At 36.4% G+C, this 23,794-nt stretch overlaps 2 protein-coding genes across 2 annotated transcripts; one reads left to right on the top strand and one right to left on the bottom strand.

Moving 5' to 3' along the window:
- Positions 1 to 224: 224 nt before the first annotated feature.
- Positions 225 to 13,388, bottom strand: tmem150ab (transmembrane protein 150Ab). Its single transcript, XM_051110271.1, has 8 exons — positions 13,336 to 13,388; positions 12,170 to 12,418; positions 11,977 to 12,024; positions 10,158 to 10,244; positions 9,954 to 10,021; positions 7,646 to 7,773; positions 7,382 to 7,559; positions 225 to 5,668 (listed from the first exon to the last, which is right to left on the bottom strand). Exons 2-8 carry the CDS (start codon positions 12,232 to 12,234, stop codon positions 5,358 to 5,360), a joined length of 885 nt encoding a protein of 294 aa, XP_050966228.1. The 5' UTR covers positions 12,235 to 12,418; positions 13,336 to 13,388; the 3' UTR covers positions 225 to 5,357.
- Positions 13,389 to 14,838: 1,450 nt separating this feature from the next.
- slc25a46 (solute carrier family 25 member 46) lies at positions 14,839 to 23,404 on the top strand. Its single transcript, XM_051111012.1, has 8 exons — positions 14,839 to 15,299; positions 15,789 to 15,831; positions 15,944 to 16,001; positions 16,160 to 16,237; positions 16,718 to 16,818; positions 19,787 to 19,843; positions 20,195 to 20,252; positions 22,033 to 23,404. The coding sequence occupies exons 1-8, from the start codon at positions 15,047 to 15,049 to the stop codon at positions 22,618 to 22,620; spliced, it is 1,236 nt and encodes a 411-aa protein (XP_050966969.1). The 5' UTR covers positions 14,839 to 15,046; the 3' UTR covers positions 22,621 to 23,404.
- Positions 23,405 to 23,794: the final 390 nt, after the last annotated feature.

The raw sequence follows: 23,794 nt of genomic DNA, 5'->3' as shown, positions 1-23,794 counted from the left end.
TTATTTCTGTCTTTATATATAAAACCCTTATTAAAACCTTTGAATGACTATATGCTTGAATGACTAGGAGGCATTGCAGAAGATTACTTTCATGGTGTGTGAAATTTCATTTATTTTGCATTAAGTTGTTTTAATTGTCACCTAAATTCTATGTTAAACATGACATAACTGCTGTAAACATTTTGATACCGGCAGCAAACAACCTTCTCAGTGAATAGCGTCTCTCAAATTAAGGTACATTTTATTTCACAAAACAAAACCCTTGTGAAAGATAAGGAAACGTGCAGAATGGCTCATCATAATTCAACAGAAAGTTGCATTATGAACTGTAACAAGCCGATAAATGGATTTCAGTTTCCATTTCACAAGTTTATCAGACAATCTGTCTGCTGAACAAAACCGTTTTTCCAAATTCTTTCTCTTTTTGACAGGTATCAATTCATGAACTTTCCATTTAACAAAAAGTAACTAAATTATTGTAGCCTAACAGGTGATCAGGGCCTTATTCAAACAGCGGCAATGATGGTCTCATCGGATGCATATGAATAATCGTAGGGAACTTAGCATTGATTTGACAGCTTGATGAGACATCAGGACATCTGCAGATGTTTGATTTTGGCCTTTCACACAAAACAGAAACAACATAAATAGCTTGAGTAACATACGTCTTAGCAGCTCCTTTAGGAAACTCTGAACATCTCACCACAGTAGGATTTTCATAGAGGTATACTTGTTTGCAAGTACGTGAATAAAAGTTGAATATTGCATGGTTTCATTGTCTGGCATTACAAAGAATAAATTATAAACAAACAGATACAACACATAACCAACTCTCATTGGTTTCTATAATAACTCTCAATATATTGCTTTCAAATGAGCAATATCTAAAAACTAAAATACTGTGTAGTCAAAATACAGCTTATTATGGAGGATTTCACATTTCGGGTCCACTAAACACATAAAAAAATACTCAGGTTTCTCCTTTAGTGCACGACATCATTTCCAATATATGAGAATTTCTTTCGAGTGTTCTATATATTTCAAAATGACATGTGAAGGAACTGAGGTTATAACAAAGGTGTGATGCTGATAAGGAAGCTTTCTTCGTTTAAAAATTATTGACTAGACCCCAGTCTCATCGCAGTACTCATATTCTATGCAATATTATGCTCAGCTAAAGGCATTCATTTACAAGCAGCTCTGCGTAACAAATGCATACCATAAATAGTATAAGTTTTAAAACAATACACTAAAAAAAACTGGTTAAGACTGGTTAATTTTCTCTTAATGAAATGGCAGGAACTAAGGACGTTGGGGAAAAAAAAAAAAAGTCTTTGTTAATACAAAACTTTCTCCAACTCCACCTAAAAGTAAGACCTTAGTGTGACTACAAGTTGTTTGCTTCACCATCTAAACATTCATGTCAAATGCAGATATATATGAGCCTGCCTGGAAAAGCTTTTCCTGTTGACTGTGCAGATATATTTATCAAGTCCAGAACTTATAGAGGGCTTCTATGCAACCCCCTAAGGTGGGGGAAAAAATACAGGATAGGAGGAAAAATATAGTTTTGCTTGCAAAATATAGTTTTCCCCCCATCTCATATTATTTCCATCACAAGTTTCTTGGGGGAAAGCAAGAATTTTGAAAATATAAACCATTGAAATATAATTTTTTCCCCCTCACCATGCTCCTTTAGCGGATCTGTAGGTTTAGATACAAATGTTTCAATAATGTGAATCTATACCCACCTAGAATCATTTTTCCCCGTGCTCATGGGTACAATATGAGCTAATGAAAATAAGAAACTCAAGTACAGACAGCTTACTTGCTTTTTCAATTAATCATAGTTTGTATGACAGGGATCAAGAGCACCATTAAAAAGTCTCTCGAAAAAGTCTGATTAATATCATCTTATATTTCTAAATGTGAAAAATGAATGAAAAACAACGGTGCTTAAAATAAAATACAATAATGGACACAAAATCCTGCTTCTTGTGAACCTGAAATATTAGGAATTCATTCGCAAGATACCTGGGATGCAACTGATCAATACAGGCAGTTTTCAGATTAAGTGAGGAAAAAACTTGGCAACAGCACCAACATGTTCAAAAGGTTGCACAGAGATGCTCTTATTCAATACAGTCACAATGTATCTAGAGCTGTAGGACAGACAGCCCACAGCACCAGATGTCATGCCAATACAGTGCCACAAATCAAACTAATCTGTGAGCACCTGGAATGAATACATAAATATGGATCACCTGCATCTCAGGTATGAATAAAAAGTATCGCTGTTTGACTAAAGTAGAGTGACTAAACCTCAACCTCATTGCAACCCAACTAATGGCAGCAATGGCTGGTGCAACCGACTTAACATCTTCATTGCTACAGTGATGGCTTGACCTGTTGTGTAATCACAGTTTCTACAGATTAAACAGGTTACGGAAGGTTGGATGGGTTTAGCCAATTATCTTCTTTGTCTAGACGAGTGTCTTGGTATTGCTGGCAGTTCTGTAACAGATTCACACTGACGAAGTGACCTAGGTCACTGATTTTCTATGGGAGTTGGTGATTTAGGGCAACATGAGTGACAGTGAGAGTTGCAACAAATCACTTTCAGTTTTCATAACTGCATATATTTGAGCAGAGACACAATGCACCGACTACCAATATAGAAATGCAGTGATGACATATTTGAGTAGGCCAGCCCAGAAGTTAGCATCACCCTGGTTTTCTTCGACAAAAACCCAACAGGATTTTTTCTCAATGGCTTTTGGATTACTGCAGAAAATAAGCTCTGTGACGAGGGTTGCCAAGTTTTCACACCTTAACCTACCTAACTGCTACTCAAAACTAGCTCAATCATGTTCCAGGGGGTAAAATACACCAGGGTTCCACTGGTAAAACTCCTACCTGATCTCATGACAAAAACTTAACTGTGGGAACTTTTTCGCAAGACGCTAAATACGTACCAATAAGTACATATTACTGCAGTTTCTAACAGAAATGAATCGTTTCCGTACACAGTTATGATTACAGCTCCGTATGTTTAGCTTTCCGGTGTTGTGCAGAATTCTGACCCCCGCCAGGTTACTACCCGCCTAGTGTTGGTAGGTTTAGGGTTAGGTGTGGAGTTGGGATTAGGCAATCATGTAGAAATTTCATGTAGAAATAATTTGGCAGGGGGTCAAAAACGAACACAAGACCAGCTGTTGAAAGCTTGCTTAGTAGCTCAGCCAGCACGGAACTGGTTTTAGGATGCATAATCCTTCAGTTCAAATCCTGTGAAAAATATGACTCAAAATGAAAAACAAGCTAAAACTGCTTAGAGACAGAGCGCTTTTAGGCCACGCCCACAGTTGGGGGGAAACAATCCAACGCTCTCCATTGACTTTGTCTCCTTGTCATTTCTGACTTCTAACAAAAAAAACAGGACAATGTCTACAACTACGTTTTTATAAGCGGTCCACCCAAAAAACAAGCATTTAAGGACACAAATAGTAATATTTCACGTTGAGACATTCAGTGGGATAATTTCTCCAGCAAAAGGAAGGTAAGGAAAAGAAGCACATAAACCAATAAAATTTAGTTTCTCAGTATATCTCCTCCTCTCAGATTCACAGGGTGGTGAAATAATCCTTTGACATGGTTAAAAATGATTGTTTCCTGTCGCGATTAAGTTTCCCTCCAGTGGGTGTAGTTCTCAGCGTAATATGACACGTTGCACTCTACTTTTGTGTCCTTCAACACTTGTTTTTTGGGTCGACAGCTTATAAAAACGTAGTTCTGGGTTTTTTAGCTTGTTTACTGTACACCTTGTCACACAGCAGCTTTTAGACATTGTTCTTTTTTTGTCAGAAATTACAAGGAGGCAGCTTCCCGCAATACAAAGTCAATGGAGAGTGTTGGATTCTCTTCCCCCTGGTGGGCGTAGTTTTCAGATTATGATGACATATATGCTTGCGATTGTGTTTTTATGCCATATTCGCTTTTGTTCATACTATCAGGCAGGTTTAGGTGTAGTGCAGATGGTATGTTATTTTTAAAACGCCATGGAACAGTAGAGTTATAGCACCTATGGACATTTTAAGTCCAGTTTTTAGAACTGCGGTGACACGTACAAAACGAACGTCACAGAAAACATACCATATGTACATTCATCTTTTCTGAAGGGGAAAAAACAATCTTTTAGCATCGCTCAGTAGACATCTCACATGAATACGCCACGGAACGTACATGGCACTACGTATTTTGCGTCTTGCGAAAAGGTTCCCACAGATACATTTCTGTTATGAAAATAAGGTTGTAAAATTTGCATTCCAGGTGCTAAATATCTCATTACTGGGGTTGCTTTAAAAAGCAGACATGAAAAACGAGAAGCAGCAACAGTGTTAAAGTAGCGCAATTCCGCGGGAAAAACCGTGGACTTGGTAACACTGTCTGTGACCAACAAAAGTTTATAATCGTTAAACGTTTTGTTCATCATGATAATATTTTTAAAAAAAAATCAATTAAACTTTCATAAATTTGAAAGCCTACATGCAATCAGAAGAAAGTAAAGCTTCCAACAAATCTTTTAGTCTTAACTTTATAAAAAAAAAAAAAAGCATTTTCCCTGAAAGTTTGTGTAAGAATAATTTGAGCATTATTAAAAACACAAAACTGTAAAAGTGGACAAGTGAGTAGATGAGATCCTATTTATCAAAATAACGTTTAATATTCCTGACAACCTCTTTAGTTAGCCACTTGTTAGCAAATGTCTTTTTCAAGATAAGTAATACTTAAAAATAAATTAATACTCTTACTGATGTATTTTACGTTGTTAGATATAATGTGAAAATATCTTGAGCTTGTTCACCACATACAGTATCTTATTTCAGGCATTTAACCAAAAACCTACTGATTTGGGACGGTTGAACAGGAAGTGTTAAAATGCTAACTCCAAGTTCCAGGCCTACATAATACATAATCCCTGCAGCACTCTATAGGATTTCCTGACGCAGAAATCCTAGCAACCAACAATCCACTTGTTGACCCTTAACAGTTTATTCACTGTCAGTGTGAATGTGCCTTTAGAGATGGGTTATTGCAGTTTTGGCATAGTAAAATTAAAACATTTCTATCAGAGGCCCCATGAATCATGGGAAGGAATTGTCTGTGCTGGTTATTAGGATTGTACTTTGAGTTATGAATGCAAAATATCATGCAAAATACCTTCTGGTCGTTGATCAAAATCAGCAAGTCTGTAAACCTACTGTAACCTCACAAGTAAATTTGTATTGCTTGTACCAGTTCCATGAGCCAGATGAAGAGTCTATGTGCTGAGATCTGAGAGAATACGTAGCGGTTAACCCCTAAAGCATGGCGATGCTTTCCGGAGTACAGTTGAGGTGTGTGGAAGTGCTGCTGCCTCCGGGTGACTTGAGACTGCGGGCACCACATCCCATTGCAACACCCTTCCCGATACCCCCCATGATGACCGCTGACCCTGGATGATGATGTTGACTGCGTTTCATTAAGGCCGCCATCATGGTATCGCTGTTGACAGTGCCAAACTCATAGGTGAAGGTGCCGTAGTACACCAGGACCAAGACCGTGAAGACCCATTCACAGATGGCTGCGGCATGCTGCAATATAAAACTCTCATGGACGAAGAAGATACCACCTTGAACAGGAAAGGTGATGTTAAGGAATGGGCACGCTAAACTTTGGCATTAATTACATTATTTAACATGATCTTTGTTAACTGTGATGTACTGTAACTGTTTTTTCTTTTTTTTTTTTTTTACTGTGATCTTTTTACACTGTTAGTGTATTAATAAAAAAATCAAATTCATTCATTTGTGATATGACCCATGAAGTATGAGAAAATTGATTTGCTGTATGTTTTCGTAGGATTATATTACGGCAATTAGTGTAACGTTTTCATAATTTTCTCCATTTACCATGTTGTATAATGATAGCAGCGTGATTTTGAACAATAATTTTGTAGTTTTATTTTTACATTTAATAACTTGTTTACTCAGTGTCTACTTTTTTTCTCGTTTTGTTCTTTTTGTTCTAATTTTTAAATTGTTCTATGTTTATTTGTTATTAATTTTATTGTACATTCTTTACTTAAATACTTTAAAAACATCAAACACTGTTTATTATTTTTTCTTTGTCGTTTTGTTTTTATTTAGTTTCTTTGTTTTTATTTTAGACTGTTTGCTTAAAAATACTTTAAAACACTTCAAGCACTGTGTACATTTTTCTTTGTTGTTGCTTTATTTTATTATGGACTGTTTGAAAAATTACTTTGAAAACTGAAAAACTTCTAACTATTTACTTCTTTTGGTCTTTTGCTTAAAACTTGTAGCTAAAATTAATTTGCCGTATGTTTTCGTAGGACTACATTACGGCAATTACAGTAACATGTTTTCATAATTTTCTCCATTTACCATGTTGTATAGTAGCTGCATGATTTTGAGCAATAATTTTGTATTTTTTCTTTTACATTTAATAACTTTTTATTTTGTTTACATGTCTTTCTGTTTACTCAATGTCTACTGCTATTAGATACTTAAAACTTGCCAATCAGTGTTAGTTTTTTCTTTGTTCTCATTTTTAAATTGTTCTATTTGTTTATTTGTTCTTCATTTTATTGCACACTCTTTACTTAAATACTTTAAAGAATACTTTAAAAATGTCAAACACTGTTTTTTTTTGTTGTTTGCTTTGTTGCTTAGTTTTTATTTTGTTTCTTTGTTTTTTTTTTATTTTGGACTGTTTGCTTAAAAATACTTAAAAAAAAAAACTTCAAGCACTGTTTATTTTTTTTCTTAGTTGCAGCTTTATTTTATTTCTTTAATTTATTATTGGCTGTTTGAAAAACGACTTAGAACACTGAAATACTTCTAACACTGTATATTTACTTTTTTTGTTCTTTTGCTTATGAGCTCATGTTCTTTTTCATTTCAGAACTTTTACTTAATTCTTGAAAAAAAAAACACTTGAAGGCTACACTCCACTGTTCTAATTTAAATTGGTTTATACTAACATTTTTATTTTCAAATAATGTGTGTTCACAACAGCACGTTAGTAAGTTTTTGCTCTAGTATTTTGCTGGCATTGGTACTACAGACCACTAGAATGTTTGTATTGTGAAAACACAATTAACAAACTTTTTTTACTTTTTTATCATCCACTGTTACTAGCCAATCAATGCTGTTCTCCTATATGATACTATATGAAAATGTGTGTTTAGGCTTTTCTCTCAAATGTTCAAATGTAATATTGAAATTTGATCTTCATGTATCAGATAATAACTAATTTCCAGTGTCTTTCTTCAGGTCAAACACAAAGTGTAGAAACACTCATGAGCTCTTGGTAAGGATACTCAGGACAAGCGATACCAGAGCTCCACCTGAGAGAGCCACACGCACATGAGCCATCCAGTAGTCCAGTGCTGTCTCCGCTATACGGTATGTCAGAACACACTGCAGACACACAAACAGCAAGCCGGCAGGGAAAGCTACACCCGCTCCCACATAATGAAGCGTCTTGGCATGATCAACCTACAAAAAAAAAAAAAAGACAAAGGAACACAAGTTAGTTTAGATTTAAATAATGAGCTGAAGGCAGTCCATTCTTGCCTGCTCACCTGAAAGTTGCCCACCATGACCAAACCCAGGGCATTAACACAGCCGGACACCAAAGCACTTGTGTTGGTCCAGCAATGATGGCTGTGTTCAATCACTTGGGCATAACGCAGCATGCACACCATAACCACTGCAGGAACACATCACAAACACACAAAATTACTGGAATAGTTTGGGATGGATACAAGTATTTAGGGCTGCCCCCTAATAGTTGACTAACCGTTAGATAACGAGAAGAGGCTTGGTCAACGAAAATTTTATTAGTCGCTTAGTCACATGAAAAAGAAAATATTCACAGGAAGTGGTGAAATCACACAGTCCATGACGGACAGATTGTTAACAGTTGGTCTATGTGGTAATAGTACATTGGGCAGGACATCCAAATGCTCGCCTATCATTCATCTCCTTTAAATATGGCTTATCATCTGAAATATTTAAGTAGTGTAAATATTTAACTGCCACTCAATCTAATGTTAACCTAGAAAAATGCGCTATTCAAGTGACTAAGCAGAGTGTGGAAGCTGAATAGTAGTGCGCTTACTACATGACAGATAGAGGCACCTGTGCGGTCACTTAATCTTAAAGGGGTCCTATTATGCTTTTTTTACAAAGTCTTGATTTTGTTTTGGGGGTGTACTAAAACATGCTTTCATGCTTGGTAGTTCGAAAAACGCATTATTTTTAACATAATTTACATTAGTTCCGGGTTTAATGAAGGCCCGCCTTCCAAAAACGAAATGTGTTGTGCTTGGTTAACTGTCCCACTGCACTGCGACTCCAATTGCATTCGTCTGAAAGAAGGAAGTCATATACACCTAGGATGCATGAAGGGAGAGTAAATATCGTCCTATTGTCAGCCTGCGAGATCGCCAATACATGATATTATCGTGCTAATGTATTTAATTATTTACATACTTAGTTTCATTGCCCGAAACCAGCTCCAGCATAAGGCTAAAAGCAGCCTAACATTATCAAAGAAGATCATCACTGGTTAGCCTAGCCTATTCTAGTGCAAGTTTATGCATTTTAAAAAACACTCACGTTATAAGTAAAGCTATCTACACTGTATGATGAACAAATCTTATACCACACACTGCACACGTCTGCGGCGCATTACGGCTCCGACGCGGCAACCGGAGTAGATTGCAGCTTCGGTATGTATTTCGACCCCCTGTACTACACACATCTGCGGCACATTACAGCTCTGAAAGCGCCACTCTAGTCAATGCTTGTGTATATACCTGCCGCGCTGCGGCTCGTTGAAGCGGCTCTCCATGCAGCATCGCTAAAGTTAGGCTAATCCCCCACCTTGTCCCTACCCTCCCTCTAACAATTCGCTCTAACAATAACAATTTCTGTGGGAGGGATTTAATTGAACAATATTCTAATGGACTAAGTTGTGACATCATTGCATGCGGAAAACAAACGTTGTAGTCCAAAGGGATTTTTTTAAACAATTAAATATCTCCTTTTGGAGTGGACTTTGAGATTTGTAACTTTGCAGATCTTTTTTTTGCCCGAAGACACACACCACGCACTGACTAACGTTAGTGAAAAAGCATAATAGCACCCCTTTTAAAATACTCCATCATCTGTAAGACTCTGTTTATTTGTGTGCACTCACATTATCAACAAAACATTGTGCTTTTGTAAAATAATTAAAGCAAACAGACTGTGCTTTCTGCCATCTCGATCTCTGTAAACTTGAGAGCGTCAAAAAAAAAAAAAGTGTATACTTGCCTTACAGACATGAAAAATGTATCTATAGAGCAAAATGTCTACTTTCAAATTAACTAATTCAAATGGAAAACAAATATTCACAGAATATGCAATCTGTGTGAAACATGCACACAGGCGCATCCACTACTGCTGAGATGACGAGTCAGTGTCGTCGACTTCATCTCTTAAGCCGGAAACAAAAAAAAGCTAGTTTATCAAAAAATTATTAAAATGTTAATGCCGCCTCCTTAGTGTTTTTCCCTGACATATGCATAAGCATTACTTCTGCTGGTGTACTTCTTAGGCTATGTAGGCAATTAAAGGCTCATAATTATGATTTAATTAGTTTAATAAACGTGCAATTAGTGACTAATCGCTTAAAATGAATGACTACTAGCCAACCAGAAAAATCTTTAGTCGAGGGTGGCCCTACAGGTATTTTAATATTGAATATATTTATTATTATAAAAAAAAAAAAAAAACACACACACACCTTAAAGCAACAGATTAGGTAATTAACTTCTTTGTGAAGTTCATTTTGCATTTTTAGTTTATTTAGTTATGCATTAGATTTCAAACTGAAATGCTTACCCATAAAAGCCCCAACATTGCCAATCAAACTGAAGAGGCAGCTCTCTGGTGGATAGCAACCACATTTACTGTTAAAAGAGCGGAAAACCAGATATTGGACAATCTTTTCACAAGAAGATGGTGCAAAACAGTAATACTAAAAGAAGGCATCTTCAAAGTGTGATCATTTTGTGGTTTTCCAGATAAATTCAAAGTAATTTTCACCTGATGAGGGGGATGTCTTGAAGAGTACAGCAGGTCTTTGGGAAGCCCCTTTTAGCCGTTTCCTCTGTGCATGTCAAATTGTATGACCTATGATAAAAAGAATCAAGCGTGAAAGAAGAGCCTAAACAGTATGTGGGTTTTTTGGATTTGGTATTTGAGATTTAACCCCGTGAAGTGTGAATTATGAAATAATAGTGTTTTGTTTTTTGTTTTTTCACATTGATTTACATGGCCAAAAAGTAAATTCTGATAGGCTGTAAATGTATATTAATGAAATTGTTATAACAATCTAGCATGCTACTTACATTAAGTGCATATAAATATCAGTTGTCACCCTATAGCTCTCTATAATACATCGTAGTAAGATGATATTAAATACTTTTACGTTTATGATCAAAACTCTGTTGTTTTATTGTGGAGGTAAAGCTTATAATGCAGTGCAATACAATGATGACTGAGAGACGTACAAATCCTCAACAGCCTGATGTATCACATTTAAAGCACACATTTAACATGCTTTCTCTACAAATAATGTATAGATAGTCAGGTAAACCTAAACTGCTTCATAAATGTTCATCTTGAAATACTACTAACAATGTAAATGCTACTCTTACTTTTTCTTAAAAATCTGTACAAAATGTTACAGCAAACTGACATGTGTACCCTGCCCTGAAAATGCAATGTATTTAGAATTATACTTAAATGTCATTTTCCTGCCAATAAAGTATAATATCATATGACAGAAGACATGAAGACATGCAACACATTTCTATTACATTGATAATTTAAAGGCCATAGAAATTTGTGTATGAAATATGATACAGTAGACTTTATTGAGTTTTATATACTTTTTTTTATTTATTATAAAAAAATGACCCTCTAGCAGTCTCTATAATTTTATATTATTATTTTTGACTTGTTTTATTTATTGACTTTTTTATTTTTAGACCCTCTAAAACTAGAGTTCTCTATTCTTTTTCTATTCTATCTACTTGTTTTCATGTTATTTCTTCAAAAAAAAAAACCTTACATGAACTGCATTAAGCTAACAAAGACTTGCCATAGCACTTACATATGTGACCCTGGATCACAAAACCAATCATGAGGGTCAATTTTTCTTTTAGATTTATACATAAATAAGCTTTCCATTGGTGTATTGTTTGTTAGGATAGGACAATATTTGGTCGAGATACACTGAGGGTGCAAAAAAATCTAAATATTAAGAAAATCGCCTTCAAAGTCGTCCAAATAAAGTTCTTAGCAATCTGGAGCGGCAATTAATACACAGAGCCGTAAATCACTGACAAGCTACACAAAATCGCACTCATAATCGAATGCGATTCATCTGCAATTATGAGCGCGATTTTGCGTAGCTTGTCAGTGATTTACGGCTTTACGGTAATTGCCGCTCCAGCTGAACGCACGTGATGGAGATTTACTACTAATCAAAGAACCGGTTTTACTGACTAAACGCGCATGATAATCGCATGCGGTTTATCGTACAGCCCTACATTTTTCTAAACAAAATTTGAGTTTTGATATATTTACGATAGGTAATCTACAAAATATATTCATGGAACATGATCCTTAACTAATGTCCTAATGATTTTTGGCATAAAAGAAAAAACAATAATTTTGACCCATACAATGTATTGTTGGCTACTGCTACAAATACAGCTGTGCTACTTAAGACTGGTTTTGTGGTCCAGGGTCACATATTATTGCTTTTTGTTGGTTTTGATTGCATCTGTTGTCCTTATTTGTAAGTCGCTTTGGATAAAAGCATCTGCTAAATGACTAAATGTAAATGTTAACTTACCAGTTCTCAACAGGACAGACATGGTGGTTCATTACTGCCATGGCGTAACTAGAGAACAAAATACTTTATGGTTATTTGTTGATAAGTACATGACTTCTTCGTATATTTAGTTAAATAAATAAACAGTAGAGAGCTGTATAAAATTAAAAGCAGAAGTTCTGGCTTGAATTATCCCTTTAATATAAACACTTACACAATCCATATCCCCGTGATGGAGAAGGCGGACAGGCTGACAGGCAGAACAATCCAAGCAGTCATTGGTCAGTCTGTGAGAGGCCTGAGACCCCAGCATGAGGGTGTGCAGGACTGGGGCTATGGAGACACGGTGTAGGACACCAGCAAGTGAAGCCATGCAGTGGGGGGGTATGTGGACCAGTGGGGGTAACGTGATGCTCCTTCAACTACATCTGGAGACTCGCCAATAACCAACAACCAACAATATCTAGTGGAAATACAGAGACACTGTTAATACTGCAGATGCTTACCAAGACACAAGAATGCAATATTACTGTCTGTACATTTACGGACAACTGAGACACTATTGATTTGCTAAATTGCAAACAACTGACATTGATAACACCCAACATATCATATTTTGTATGACTATTCTTCTAATCTTGAAAATATGTCATTCACGTTATGTCAACAAAATAGTTTACTGAAAAGGACTTAACAGTTAAGATACAATGTAAATCCCACATAAATCTTTGCTTTGAATGTATACAGAATAAATGTATAAATTAATGAGTCTTTTAAACTCATATATTAAAGCTATATAAGGTAATCACACTATAGTTCTAACATTGTAGGGTGAGTTCTTATTTAAGCTACACTGACTTCATATATTGAATTAATTATTATGACCCTGTCTTTCTCAATATAAATATGCTAAATGTACGTCTACCAAAAGATGTCAGGTAGATTTCTAATCGGTTAATCTAAGAGATGAAAGATCCTGGCACAAAGTCAGATCAACAACCTGACAGCCGCACGTACTAATAATGTCCCCTTCAGCCCAGATCAGCCTCAATGTCACACCAGCAAACACAGTACGACAAAACTGACCACACGAATGTTTACAATTATAACTATAAGATACATGATAATTAGACGACAATAACAGTAAGTAATAATGAAAGGTATTGTTTTAAACATAAAACTCAACATCGTGTAGCTTGCAAGCTATCCAGCAGACGCTAGTGCAAGTAAACAACTTTTTAACACGACAAAGATCTCCTTATCTACGTATTTGTCTAGCTACATACGCAACATAAGTGTTTCTACAGCATTTGAACTACCGTACAATTAGCGTGTCATTGTTCAGATATTGTGTTTTGATACGTAAAAGCGTTATCCTACCGCAGGCCCCGCGGCTCCTGAGCGGATGCTGCTTCTGCTGCATCTCAAGCTCCTGCAGAGACAATTTTCATCAACAGAGGGCGCCCTTATCTCCGTTTGCATGTGAATGGATATTGGATTTCTATGGGGTTAAATGCAAAACGTATATTTAGTTCTTAGCTGTAATTTACAGAACAACGTCCTTCTGGTCATATGGTGATTTCAATCAATCAGTCAATAAAAATGAGACTTTAAGAAAACTGAGATTAATTCACCAACCGATGCAAAGGACTCATCAAATTCATCATATCTAATTCATCATATTCACTAAAAAGAACCTGCTTGTAAGGACCGAGTCATTAATTAAAGAATCGGACTACACGGGTTGAGCGGTATATTTTGATTCAGTAAAAAGAACCGACTCATAAGAGTCATTAATTGCAGAATTGGACAAAACGGGATGCTTTTGATTCCCTTAAAAGAACCGATCCATAAGAGTCCTTAATTACAGAATCGGACTACACGGGTTGAGCGATATGCTTTTGATCCAGTAAAAAGAACCGACTCATAAGAGTCATTAATTGCAGAATCGGACAAAACGGGTTGAGCGGTATGCTTTTGATTCACTAAAAAGAACCGGCTCATAAGAGTCATTAATTTCAGAATTGGACAAAACGGTATGCTTTTGATTCACTAAAAAGAACCGGCTCATAAGAGTCATTAATTGCGGAATCGGACTACACGGGTTGAGCGGTATGCTTTTGATTCACTAAAAAGAACCGGCTCATAAGAGTCATTAATTGCGGAATCGGACTACACGGGTTGAGCGGTATGCTTTTGATTCACTAAAAAGAACCGGCTCATAAGAGTCATTAATTGCAGAATCGGACTACACGGGTTGAGCGGTATGCTTTTGATTCACTAAAAAGAACCGGCTCATAAGAGCCATTAATTGCAGAATCGGACTACACGATTGAGAGGTATGATTTTGATTCACTAAAAAGATTCGGCAAAGATCCGAGTCATTCATTCGTTTGAGAGTCAGATAGTTCGCAGTTCTAGATTTACTCTATGTAAAAGAATCGTACACCATATCTTGAATTAACACCATATATGTTAAAACTTAATAAAACATAAATCATATAACATATAATGTATAAAATATATTATCAGGATAGCACTGAGACACTGTAATTTTGTAACTGTTAGAATTTTTTTTATTATTATTTGTTTTAATAAAAATAATTTGTATTTAACTGTTACTGATGCATATCTTCATCCTAGTCTTTGTATATTATTATACTGACTGTTATTATGTATATTATGTAATTGTTTTCTCTTATCTTTCACATCACCATAGTAGAAATGAATACGTTGGTTGTTATTTATTTCTTCACTGTGAGTCTGACTCGGACACAATGTAGGTCCCAGAATAAATAGTTGCTGGCGAATATATTTAAGCTGCAAATCGCAATAAACTACATAACCCATAAAGCCACATTCAAACCGGAAGTACACTGTCAACCGACAAAAGTCACCCAAGACGGTGCTGGGTTGTTTTGCTAAAGCACTATCCTTGCTAGCTTCCTCGGTCAACCTGAAATTAATTATCGCGGTTTTCGATTGCTACAGTTTTCAATGAACACGTATCACATCACGTAGGTTATAAGTCGTAGGAAGGTAGACTGAGATATCTTGTCATTTCAGAGTAGTTGTCCTAGCGATTCCCAGCATGACTTCTCGTCGGCCTGACAGCTTTGAGGGTTTGGGTTACAGGGGCAGAGAGGATCCGTCATTCAGCGGGGGCTATTCGGCCAGGTCATTTAATAACTCATCCAGCTCTGACCTCCAGCACTGGGTCACCACACCTCCAGATATACCTGGCAGCAGAAACCTGCATTTTGGCGATCGTACACCCCAGTTTGAGACGGCACCTGCCCCACCTGGAGCAGCAGACGAAACGCAGTCAGCGGCTCCACCGTCCGGTAACATTAAGTACCAGTTTATTAACAGTATGCTTGAAGTGAGATGTTATTACTGAAAGGAATATTATTCGAATAATCACAAGCATTGCTATCTCATTATGATTATTTCTGTCATGAACTTTATATAAGACCCGCCCCTACTTTCAGTAGCTAGGAGGTGGGTGAGTGTTTATGTCGCTCCTCCGCCCGTCTCCCGCTAATGATAAACAATGAAGGTTTCAATGTGAGTTTATAAGACAAATTATTTATAATTGGTCGACATCAATATGTGACATTCTGAGTCAGCATTACAGACAGTGTTGATAAGCTCTTCTGATGAAGCAGGCACTTATGAAACCTATCACATCTTATTAAAAGTTATTTAATTCAACTGGGTGTAAGCAAACAAATGGCTCATCCAGTGTCCTTTAAAAGTAAAATGTAAAAAAAAGGGACACAGATCAGTTTTTGTTTCCTTCCAAAATGACTTGGCTTGATTGTGTCTTTCAGAACAACTGAACAGATTTGCTGGCTTTGGGATAGGTCTTGCAAGGTAATGAACCCCCCGTAATTACAGTTTAAAGTTCTGTTGAAAGCACAGTTAAATTAAGATGTGCAAAATAATGTAAGTAAACTTCTAATCATTTTTGTATGGTTTGAATTAGCCTCTTCACAGAAAATGTCCTGGCCCATCCCTGCATTGTGTTTCGACGTCAGTGTCAGGTAGGCTGAACACCATTGAGAACACAAATCCAACAAGCTCCATCATATCATGTCTTTCATAAACTTTGAGATATTCTTATGTGTTGCTAAAACATACTAATTGTGCATTGCATGGTAATAAAAAAGATGCATAATTTAAAATCAACTGTGTGTTTCAGGTGAATTACCATGCCAGATGTTACCACTTGTCTCCACTGACTGCCATCAGCGTGATGTACAACGTCACCAAAACTCAGGTATTACACATCAGACATTTTTACTTTGTTATTACTAGAAATGTCATCTTTTAAAGAGCAGTTTAAATGAAGGGCCATGGGGTTCCTCAAAGGTCAATGCTAGGACCTATTCCCTTGTCCATTCCCTCTTCTCCAAATATTTTCACAGGTGGTTGGCAATGTTATTGTGACTCGTTACCCAGATGTAAATGGACATGTGTCTTATCTTGCCACTTGTGATCAGACTGACTAAAACGCATAGTCTAGTAGAATAGAATATAGAATCAAAGTTGCATTTAAACCACCCTAATCCACCCGAGTTCAGAAGAGAAAACCTCTGAAAGAATCTCAACAAAATTTTAATTAGTTTAATACATGTACTATTTTTGATATTGGTTTGTCATTTGTTCATTGAAGCATGTTTCTTTCTTTCTTTCTTTCTTTCTTTCTTTCTCTCTCTCTCTCTCTCTCTCTCTCTCTATCTCTATCTCTATCTTGCAGGGTCCAAAGGCTTTATGGAAGGGAATGGGCAGCACTTTTGTGGTACAGGGGGTCACGCTGGGAACAGAGGGCATCATCAGTGAATGCACACCTTTACCAAGGTATAGAAATATACAGTGTAAGCAATTGATGATAGGTGTCCTTGAAAAGGCCCTCTTTAAGGGTGTGTTCATGTTTGGTTCAATTAAAACAAACTCTGGTGCGGCTGATCTGTTAGTGCGGTTCATTTGAGTAAGTGTTAACGCTGCCATCCGAACCCTGGTGCACACCAAACAAATGGACCGAGACCGCTAAAAAGATGGGTCTTGGCTTCCAAACAAACTCTGGTGCAGTTTCAATTAGGGATGTGCGATATGGGCTTAAAAATTTATCACAATAATTTCTGGTATTTATTGAGATAATGATTTCAATGACGATAATTCGGGGAAATACTGTTTCTTTGAAGAAAAGTATTAGATTTCCTATTTTTGCCCAAAATAGGGTGTTGAGCAGTACTGAGTACACACGTAATGTAATGTAATGACTGTTTAATTCACTGGAATGTGGATTAAATTGTCTGTGCTTTGTTTACTGGAAGCTGTGAAACAAGTGAAACACACTCTGGCAATAAAGCTCTTTCTGATTTGGAAGCCAGAGGGCGCCTTTGCGCAGAAACTCCACATATGATTTTATAGCAGAAGTGATAGTACTGATGACGTTTCAGTAGGGCTGTAACGATAAACGATAAAGTAATACACAGTAATACACAGTAATACACAGAGCCGTAAAGCACTGACAAGCTACGCCAAAATCGCGCGCAAAATCGAATCGCGATTTTGGCGTAGCTTGTCAGTGCTTTACGGCTCTGTGTATTACTTGCCGCTCCAGCTGTACGCACGTGATGGAGCTTTACTACTAATCAAAGTACCGGCTTCATTGACTAAACGCGCCTCACGACATCGTGCGATTATCGTTACAGCCCTACGTTTCAGGAATCTCTAATCCAGTTATCGCTGTAGCTGAATAAAAAACAGAATTTCAACTGAGGAAATGCGAAGACAATAAACATACAATTGCTGCAATATATGGTTTGTCTGTGTTTTAAGAAATCTTGGGTATTTATGTAAGAATAAAGTATATTTATAATGCAATGCTAATCGAGATAGCCTTTATAATACTGTAAAATAGCATGATTTCAGCCTCATTCTGTGATATGAAACCACGGCCGATCACAAAAGGTTATTTCAAACACTCGACTGTTATGAAGTTAATTTGGAGAAAAAGCATGTCAATAAATGATTTTTGTCGCATTGCACAGTTTTGATCAATCCAGTTCCACATTGGAGCTCATCATTTAGCAATATACTAGTTTCATGTCCGCCTTCAACATGTCACTCCGCACTGTCGCAGAAAATATGTCAACAACTAGACTTTATCGTTATCGTCTGGAAAATTTTTACTGGTATATATCGCAAACGATAAGATATCGCCCATCTCTAGTTTGATTGAAGTATGAACGCAACCAAAATACTATGAACAGACCAAATATTTCTAAACAAACTAAACACAGGAAGTAATCACAAGATGTGGGGCTATGCAACATGATTTCACGAAGGGACCAAGAGGTGCATTTAAAACAAAATGAGCAAAAGGCAAACGAGGAGCCATGACGAAGTCAAGTGCCCTTTATGACCACTTCGTAAGTTCACGGGCAGTGAAAATAAAATCATATAGACTAGAGGTTGACCGATATTGGATTTTACAGATACCGATAACTAGGTTGGACCACACTGGCCGATACCGATTAATCGACCGATAATTTTTTAAATGGATACTGAACAGAAAATAAATAGGGCTCTACTATTTAAAAAAAAAAAAAAAAAAAGTACAGAAAGAACAATACTTCTATTCTACAGCTTTTATCAATCTTAATGTTATATTGTAAAGTGTTACCATTACATCAACAATCAAGCTAAAGATGGCCATCTTTAAATATCTACAAAGGCCACTGTATTGACATTGCATACATATGGATATTGTGTACTTTCACGATTTAACTGCTTCTATTCTAGAACATTTGTGGTTATCTAATCAAAATATAAAAATATGTTAGTCACACAACGGGCAAAAGTGCAGCGCCGCATCTAGAAGAACTCGCAGCTATCCTGTATCACACACTGGATGCGTCACATTCAATTCAAGCAGCGGTCTACAAGACTTTATTTGAACACCAAATGGGCAAAAGTATACTACTGTCCTTTCTCCACTAATGCAGCATCTAGTCAACAAATTCATCACTTAGTAATGACATGAAAACATGCACTACAGTATACTGTACACATTGTGTACTGTTTCATTGTCGATGTTTTAAATCCGCCTTTGAAGTGTCCCGCTCTGTGCAGCACGCAGTGTCACATGTCTAAACAAACGGCACGTGCTGTCAGTGATTTCCGCCACTAGAGCCCGCTCTCTTGCTGTATAACAAAGACTATAGGGTCTTTGCTGTATAATGACGACCTTCTCAGCCGCTCCAGCAATAGACCCAACCCGGAAAAAACTATCGTCATTGCATTTTTGCAGATAACCGATAGTTCCGCTAATCAACTATCAGTGCCGATTAATCGGCAAAACCGATACATCGGTCGACGCACCAATAAGCACAGCAGAAGCAGCGCTGAGCAGACAGATTAATGAATGGGTATTTCGATGTCATACACCCGCAGCTGGGCTTTAAGTCAAACACACCTTTTCTCTTCGTTTCGATCATTCAGCCGACCAATCAGGTTGTGAACGTATCACACTGTCAAAAATGCCAATGTGAATGCTAAGCGGACCAGGACCAAATGTATCGTTTTCCTTTTTGGTCCGGACCAAATGAACCAAACGAACCAAACTACAAGTGGGAACACACCTTAAAGAGGAATCATTTCGTTTTATATTACACGGAGGAAGAATAACCTGAAAATCTGGAAATTTTAATAATTGATGGCAGCACGCACTTTGCATGATTGGAATTTATGTGATCAGTTCTCATGTTTTCCTGCCATTATTGAAGTAAATTATGTCTTATATTGTCATGTATATTCACAGGGAGCTATCACACAAGTGGAACCCTAAACAAGTTGTGGGACACTTAGTACTCAAAGGGTAAGTTAAAACATTTGCCTAATTTTAGTTAAAAGTGTTGTGTTTATTGTAGAGAAGTACAATAAGTTAACATGCATTTTTGGTATTGTTTGGAAAATGCCATAAGCGGCAAGTTGGTTATCTCTTGATTCTTTTATGAGTCATAATTTTACTTTGCTCTTCCATATCTGGGATCTATTTGAATAAGCTTCTGACTAAGCTTAATATGCAGGTCGTTGTTTATACAACAAAGTCCCACAAAGAATACGGAAAGGGAATTCCATAGGCTTGACATTTAAATTATCGATCTTCTCCTTATCTCTTTTTGTGCAGTCTTTTGATCTTGTGAAATCATTGTGTGTTTTTTTCCAGTTTGACATATGTGGTTGCAATGCCATTTTACTCAGCAAGTCTCATAGAGACTGTACAGGTAATGGATTTTTATACACTATTTTTGGCTTGTATTGTATGTGTGTGTGTTGAAAACATTACAGACTCTTTTTAATGGTCTTGGCCTTTATATACAGAAATAAAATTAGGAATAAAATAAGACATTCAGTACATTTTATGCTTAAAATGAAGTGAAAATATGTCAGTAGATCAAGTAAAAATACACTTACCTTCATGATGGAAAATATTAAATATCTTTAGCAGTTTTGATTCTCATGTATATGTGTCTTGTTTAAGGATGTTTCAGCAATTTTACAGGAAAACAAGACTTTGATTATAAATAGGATTTTTAGTAAACAGTATTTTAAAAATAGGATTAAAAAATAACAAAGCTTTAATAATCTTTAAATAATATGCCTTAACAATTAAATATTACAAATATATTTTCCACCAACGATTAAACATTTTCCTGTGACACGACATTTTGTCCACGCACTACGATCAAGACTCAGTGCTTTAGGAAATGCAATTTGATTACATCTTGTGGTTAATGTGCAAACCAGTTTTGGGTGACTAACTCTCCAATATATGTAGGTTTCTGATGCAATTTTACGTCTGATGGTTATTGGAAAATCTGAGGTATTTGCTTGCAGTTGGAAAGTCTGATAACAGCATTTGTTTAGCTTTCATTTTGACTTTAGCTGTTTGGAATTTTCTGTAGGAATTGTACTATTGTAAACATTACAAACCAATTGTATAAAGGAACAAAAAGAGCAGGTTGTAAATTTAAAAGTTCATTTTGATAATTGTCTATAAAAATTTGTATTTTTAGTCAGAATCTTGTGATGTATTTGTATTTCAAGAAAATGAATTTAGGGCTGGGTGGTACATCATATTGTTTAGATTAGAAAAATCTACACCATTCAAAAATTTGGGGATGATAATTTAAAAAAAAGTTTTAGAATGAGTTCTTTTATACTCACAAAAGCTGAATTTTGTCAATAAAAAAAATATAGTAATATTGTGATTATTGTGACTGTATTAATGCCAAATTAGCGCATTTATTAAAGGAGAGTTCATGTCTCTTTCTTCAGTTGTAAAGAAAGTATGTTTTTTGAGGAAACCATTTCAGCATTTTTTCCAAAATGCAGTTTAAATGCGGCTTCAAATGATCCCAAATGCAGTTGTAAATGATCCCAGCCAAGGAAGAAGGGTCTTATCTAGCGAAACGATCGGTCATTTTCATAAAAAAAAAATACAGTTTCAATAATTTTATTCTCAAACGCTTGTCTTGCCTTGCTCTTGTTGAACTCAGTGTATTCTGGCTCAAGACAGTTAGGGTATGTGGAAAAAAAATATTATTGCAGCTTAATTATTGCAGTATTATTGCAGCTTAATTTTTAGCAGCCTTTCCTTCAGTTTTCATTGTCACATGATCCTTGTGCTCCTTCCTTGTGATTCTTCTGTGGAAACAGTGACTTTTTTTCAGGATTGTTCAACAGAAGGTTGAGTTGAAAGAAAGTTCAAAAGAACAGCATAACCCCGAAACCTTTGAACAGAAGTGTAAATAGTTCAATATTAACAGTATCCTTAAAAATGGATTTGATTATTTTAGAACGTTGATTTCTTAGATTAAATCAACAGTGGCTGTTGGTTACATGAATGTATTGTTATATTCACATATCTATTAGCATATACATAAATTTATTGAGATTTTGTCATAGAGATGTAAAATACAGATTTTTTTTTTTTTTAATTGTTGTTGTTAAATCACCCAGCCCGACTTCATTTAACATTTCCCCTTTTTGTTCACTCGCCAGAGCGAAATAATCCGAGACAACCCTGGCATCCTGGACTGTGTGAAAGAGGGTATCGGGCGTATAATGGGAATGGGAGTGCCTCACAGCAAGCGTCTCCTTCCCCTCTGGAACCTGGTGTTCCCCACGGTCCTCCACGGCATCCTCCACTACGTTATCAGTTCCAGCGTGCAGCGGCTGGTCCTTTATCTGCTGCGGCGTCGGAATAATGGCTCACCAAAGCACTCGTCGCCTGACTCGCAAGCGGACGCGGTCCAGTCTATGCTGGATGCATACTTCCCTGAGCTCATGGCCAGCTTTGCTGCCAGCCTATGTGCAGATGTGCTGCTGTTTCCACTGGAAACGGTGTTGCACAGGCTGCATATCCAAGGAACACGCACTATCATCGACAACACTGACCTGGGTTTCGAAGTGCTGCCCATTAACACGCAATATGAAGGAATGAGAGACTGTATTAATGTTATTCGACGTGAGGAGGGCACCATGGGCTTCTACAAAGGCTTCGGCTCCATCGTGGTGCAGTACTCGCTTCATGCCGCAGTTCTGCAGATCACCAAGATGATCTACTCAACGCTGCTGCGAAACGCTTAAGTAGAATGATTCGGAAAACACTGATTCCTTCCTAATTTACTGAAAGGTCCTTTTTTTGGTTGAGTTGGACATTCCAAAAATGTGTCCTAATATGAATTGATAATTGCAGATGTTTGAGGTGTTCTTTGCCTCTTCCTGTGATTTGTCAGTGTACTCGTGTACGTTGTTTCATAAAGCACTGGTTGTCTTGTTGATCGCACAACTCATTTATGCAAAATAGTCAGTATGCTTTCACATTAGCACTGGATTTAAATTATTATTATGGTGAGGCCGACTATCCAGCAGCGCCAAAACAAGTATAATATTTCGGAAACGTTGACCTTTGTAATTATTCCCATACTGTTTTCTCCATTTCGTCAATGGCCACCAGGTTTCATAATGTGGTGTGTGAATGTGGCAACATTGGTTTAAAACCTATGCCAAGTTCTTCGAGAGCTTATGTCATTAATCATCATTATTTGCACTTTAGTGAAACTTGTGCCAGTGTTTCAAACAGTGAAAATGTTTGACAGTGAAAATCTGCCAGGTTTAACATGTTATGAAAGATTAAAATTCAGTTCATTGAATTGGAAGCCATCATATACACAAGAATGCATGTGTAGAACTAATGTACCTCTGGTTCCTGGATGAGTAAATAATCAAGTTCTAATTTATTGGGCACCATGTTTTAAAATAAATGTGTAAAATCTGTTTTGTGTGAACTGTTGTTATTATAATTATTATTGTGAACTGCCATGTCATGTTACATAAAATAAAAAAGATGGTGAATATGCTAGTTATTGTATCCTATGGAGTATGGAGTCAGTATGATTTTTTTTTTATGATTGTTATTTTGCTTTTTTAAAAATTAATAATAATGAATAGCAAGGATGCATCAGTTAGATCAAAAGTGACAATAAAGATATCAAAATATTACCATTTCAAATCAATTCTGCTCTTTTGAACTTTCTATTCATTAAAGAATCATGAGAAAATGCATCAGTTTATACAAAAATATTAAGCAGTATTAATTTCAACATTAATAGCAAAGCAGCCTATTATAACGATTTTTAAAGGAGCATGTGACACTGAAGACTCGGGGGAAGAAGGGTAGAAATATTAATATTTATTTTATTTCCAGAAGCATTGAAAAACAAATACCCTTGCACATCTTAAACTATCAACTAACTAATCA

Source organism: Labeo rohita, chromosome 5, assembly GCF_022985175.1.
Source record: "Labeo rohita strain BAU-BD-2019 chromosome 5, IGBB_LRoh.1.0, whole genome shotgun sequence".
In the NCBI taxonomy this organism is placed as follows: Eukaryota; Metazoa; Chordata; class Actinopteri; order Cypriniformes; family Cyprinidae; genus Labeo; species Labeo rohita.
This window is presented reverse-complemented; position numbering and strand designations above follow the sequence as displayed.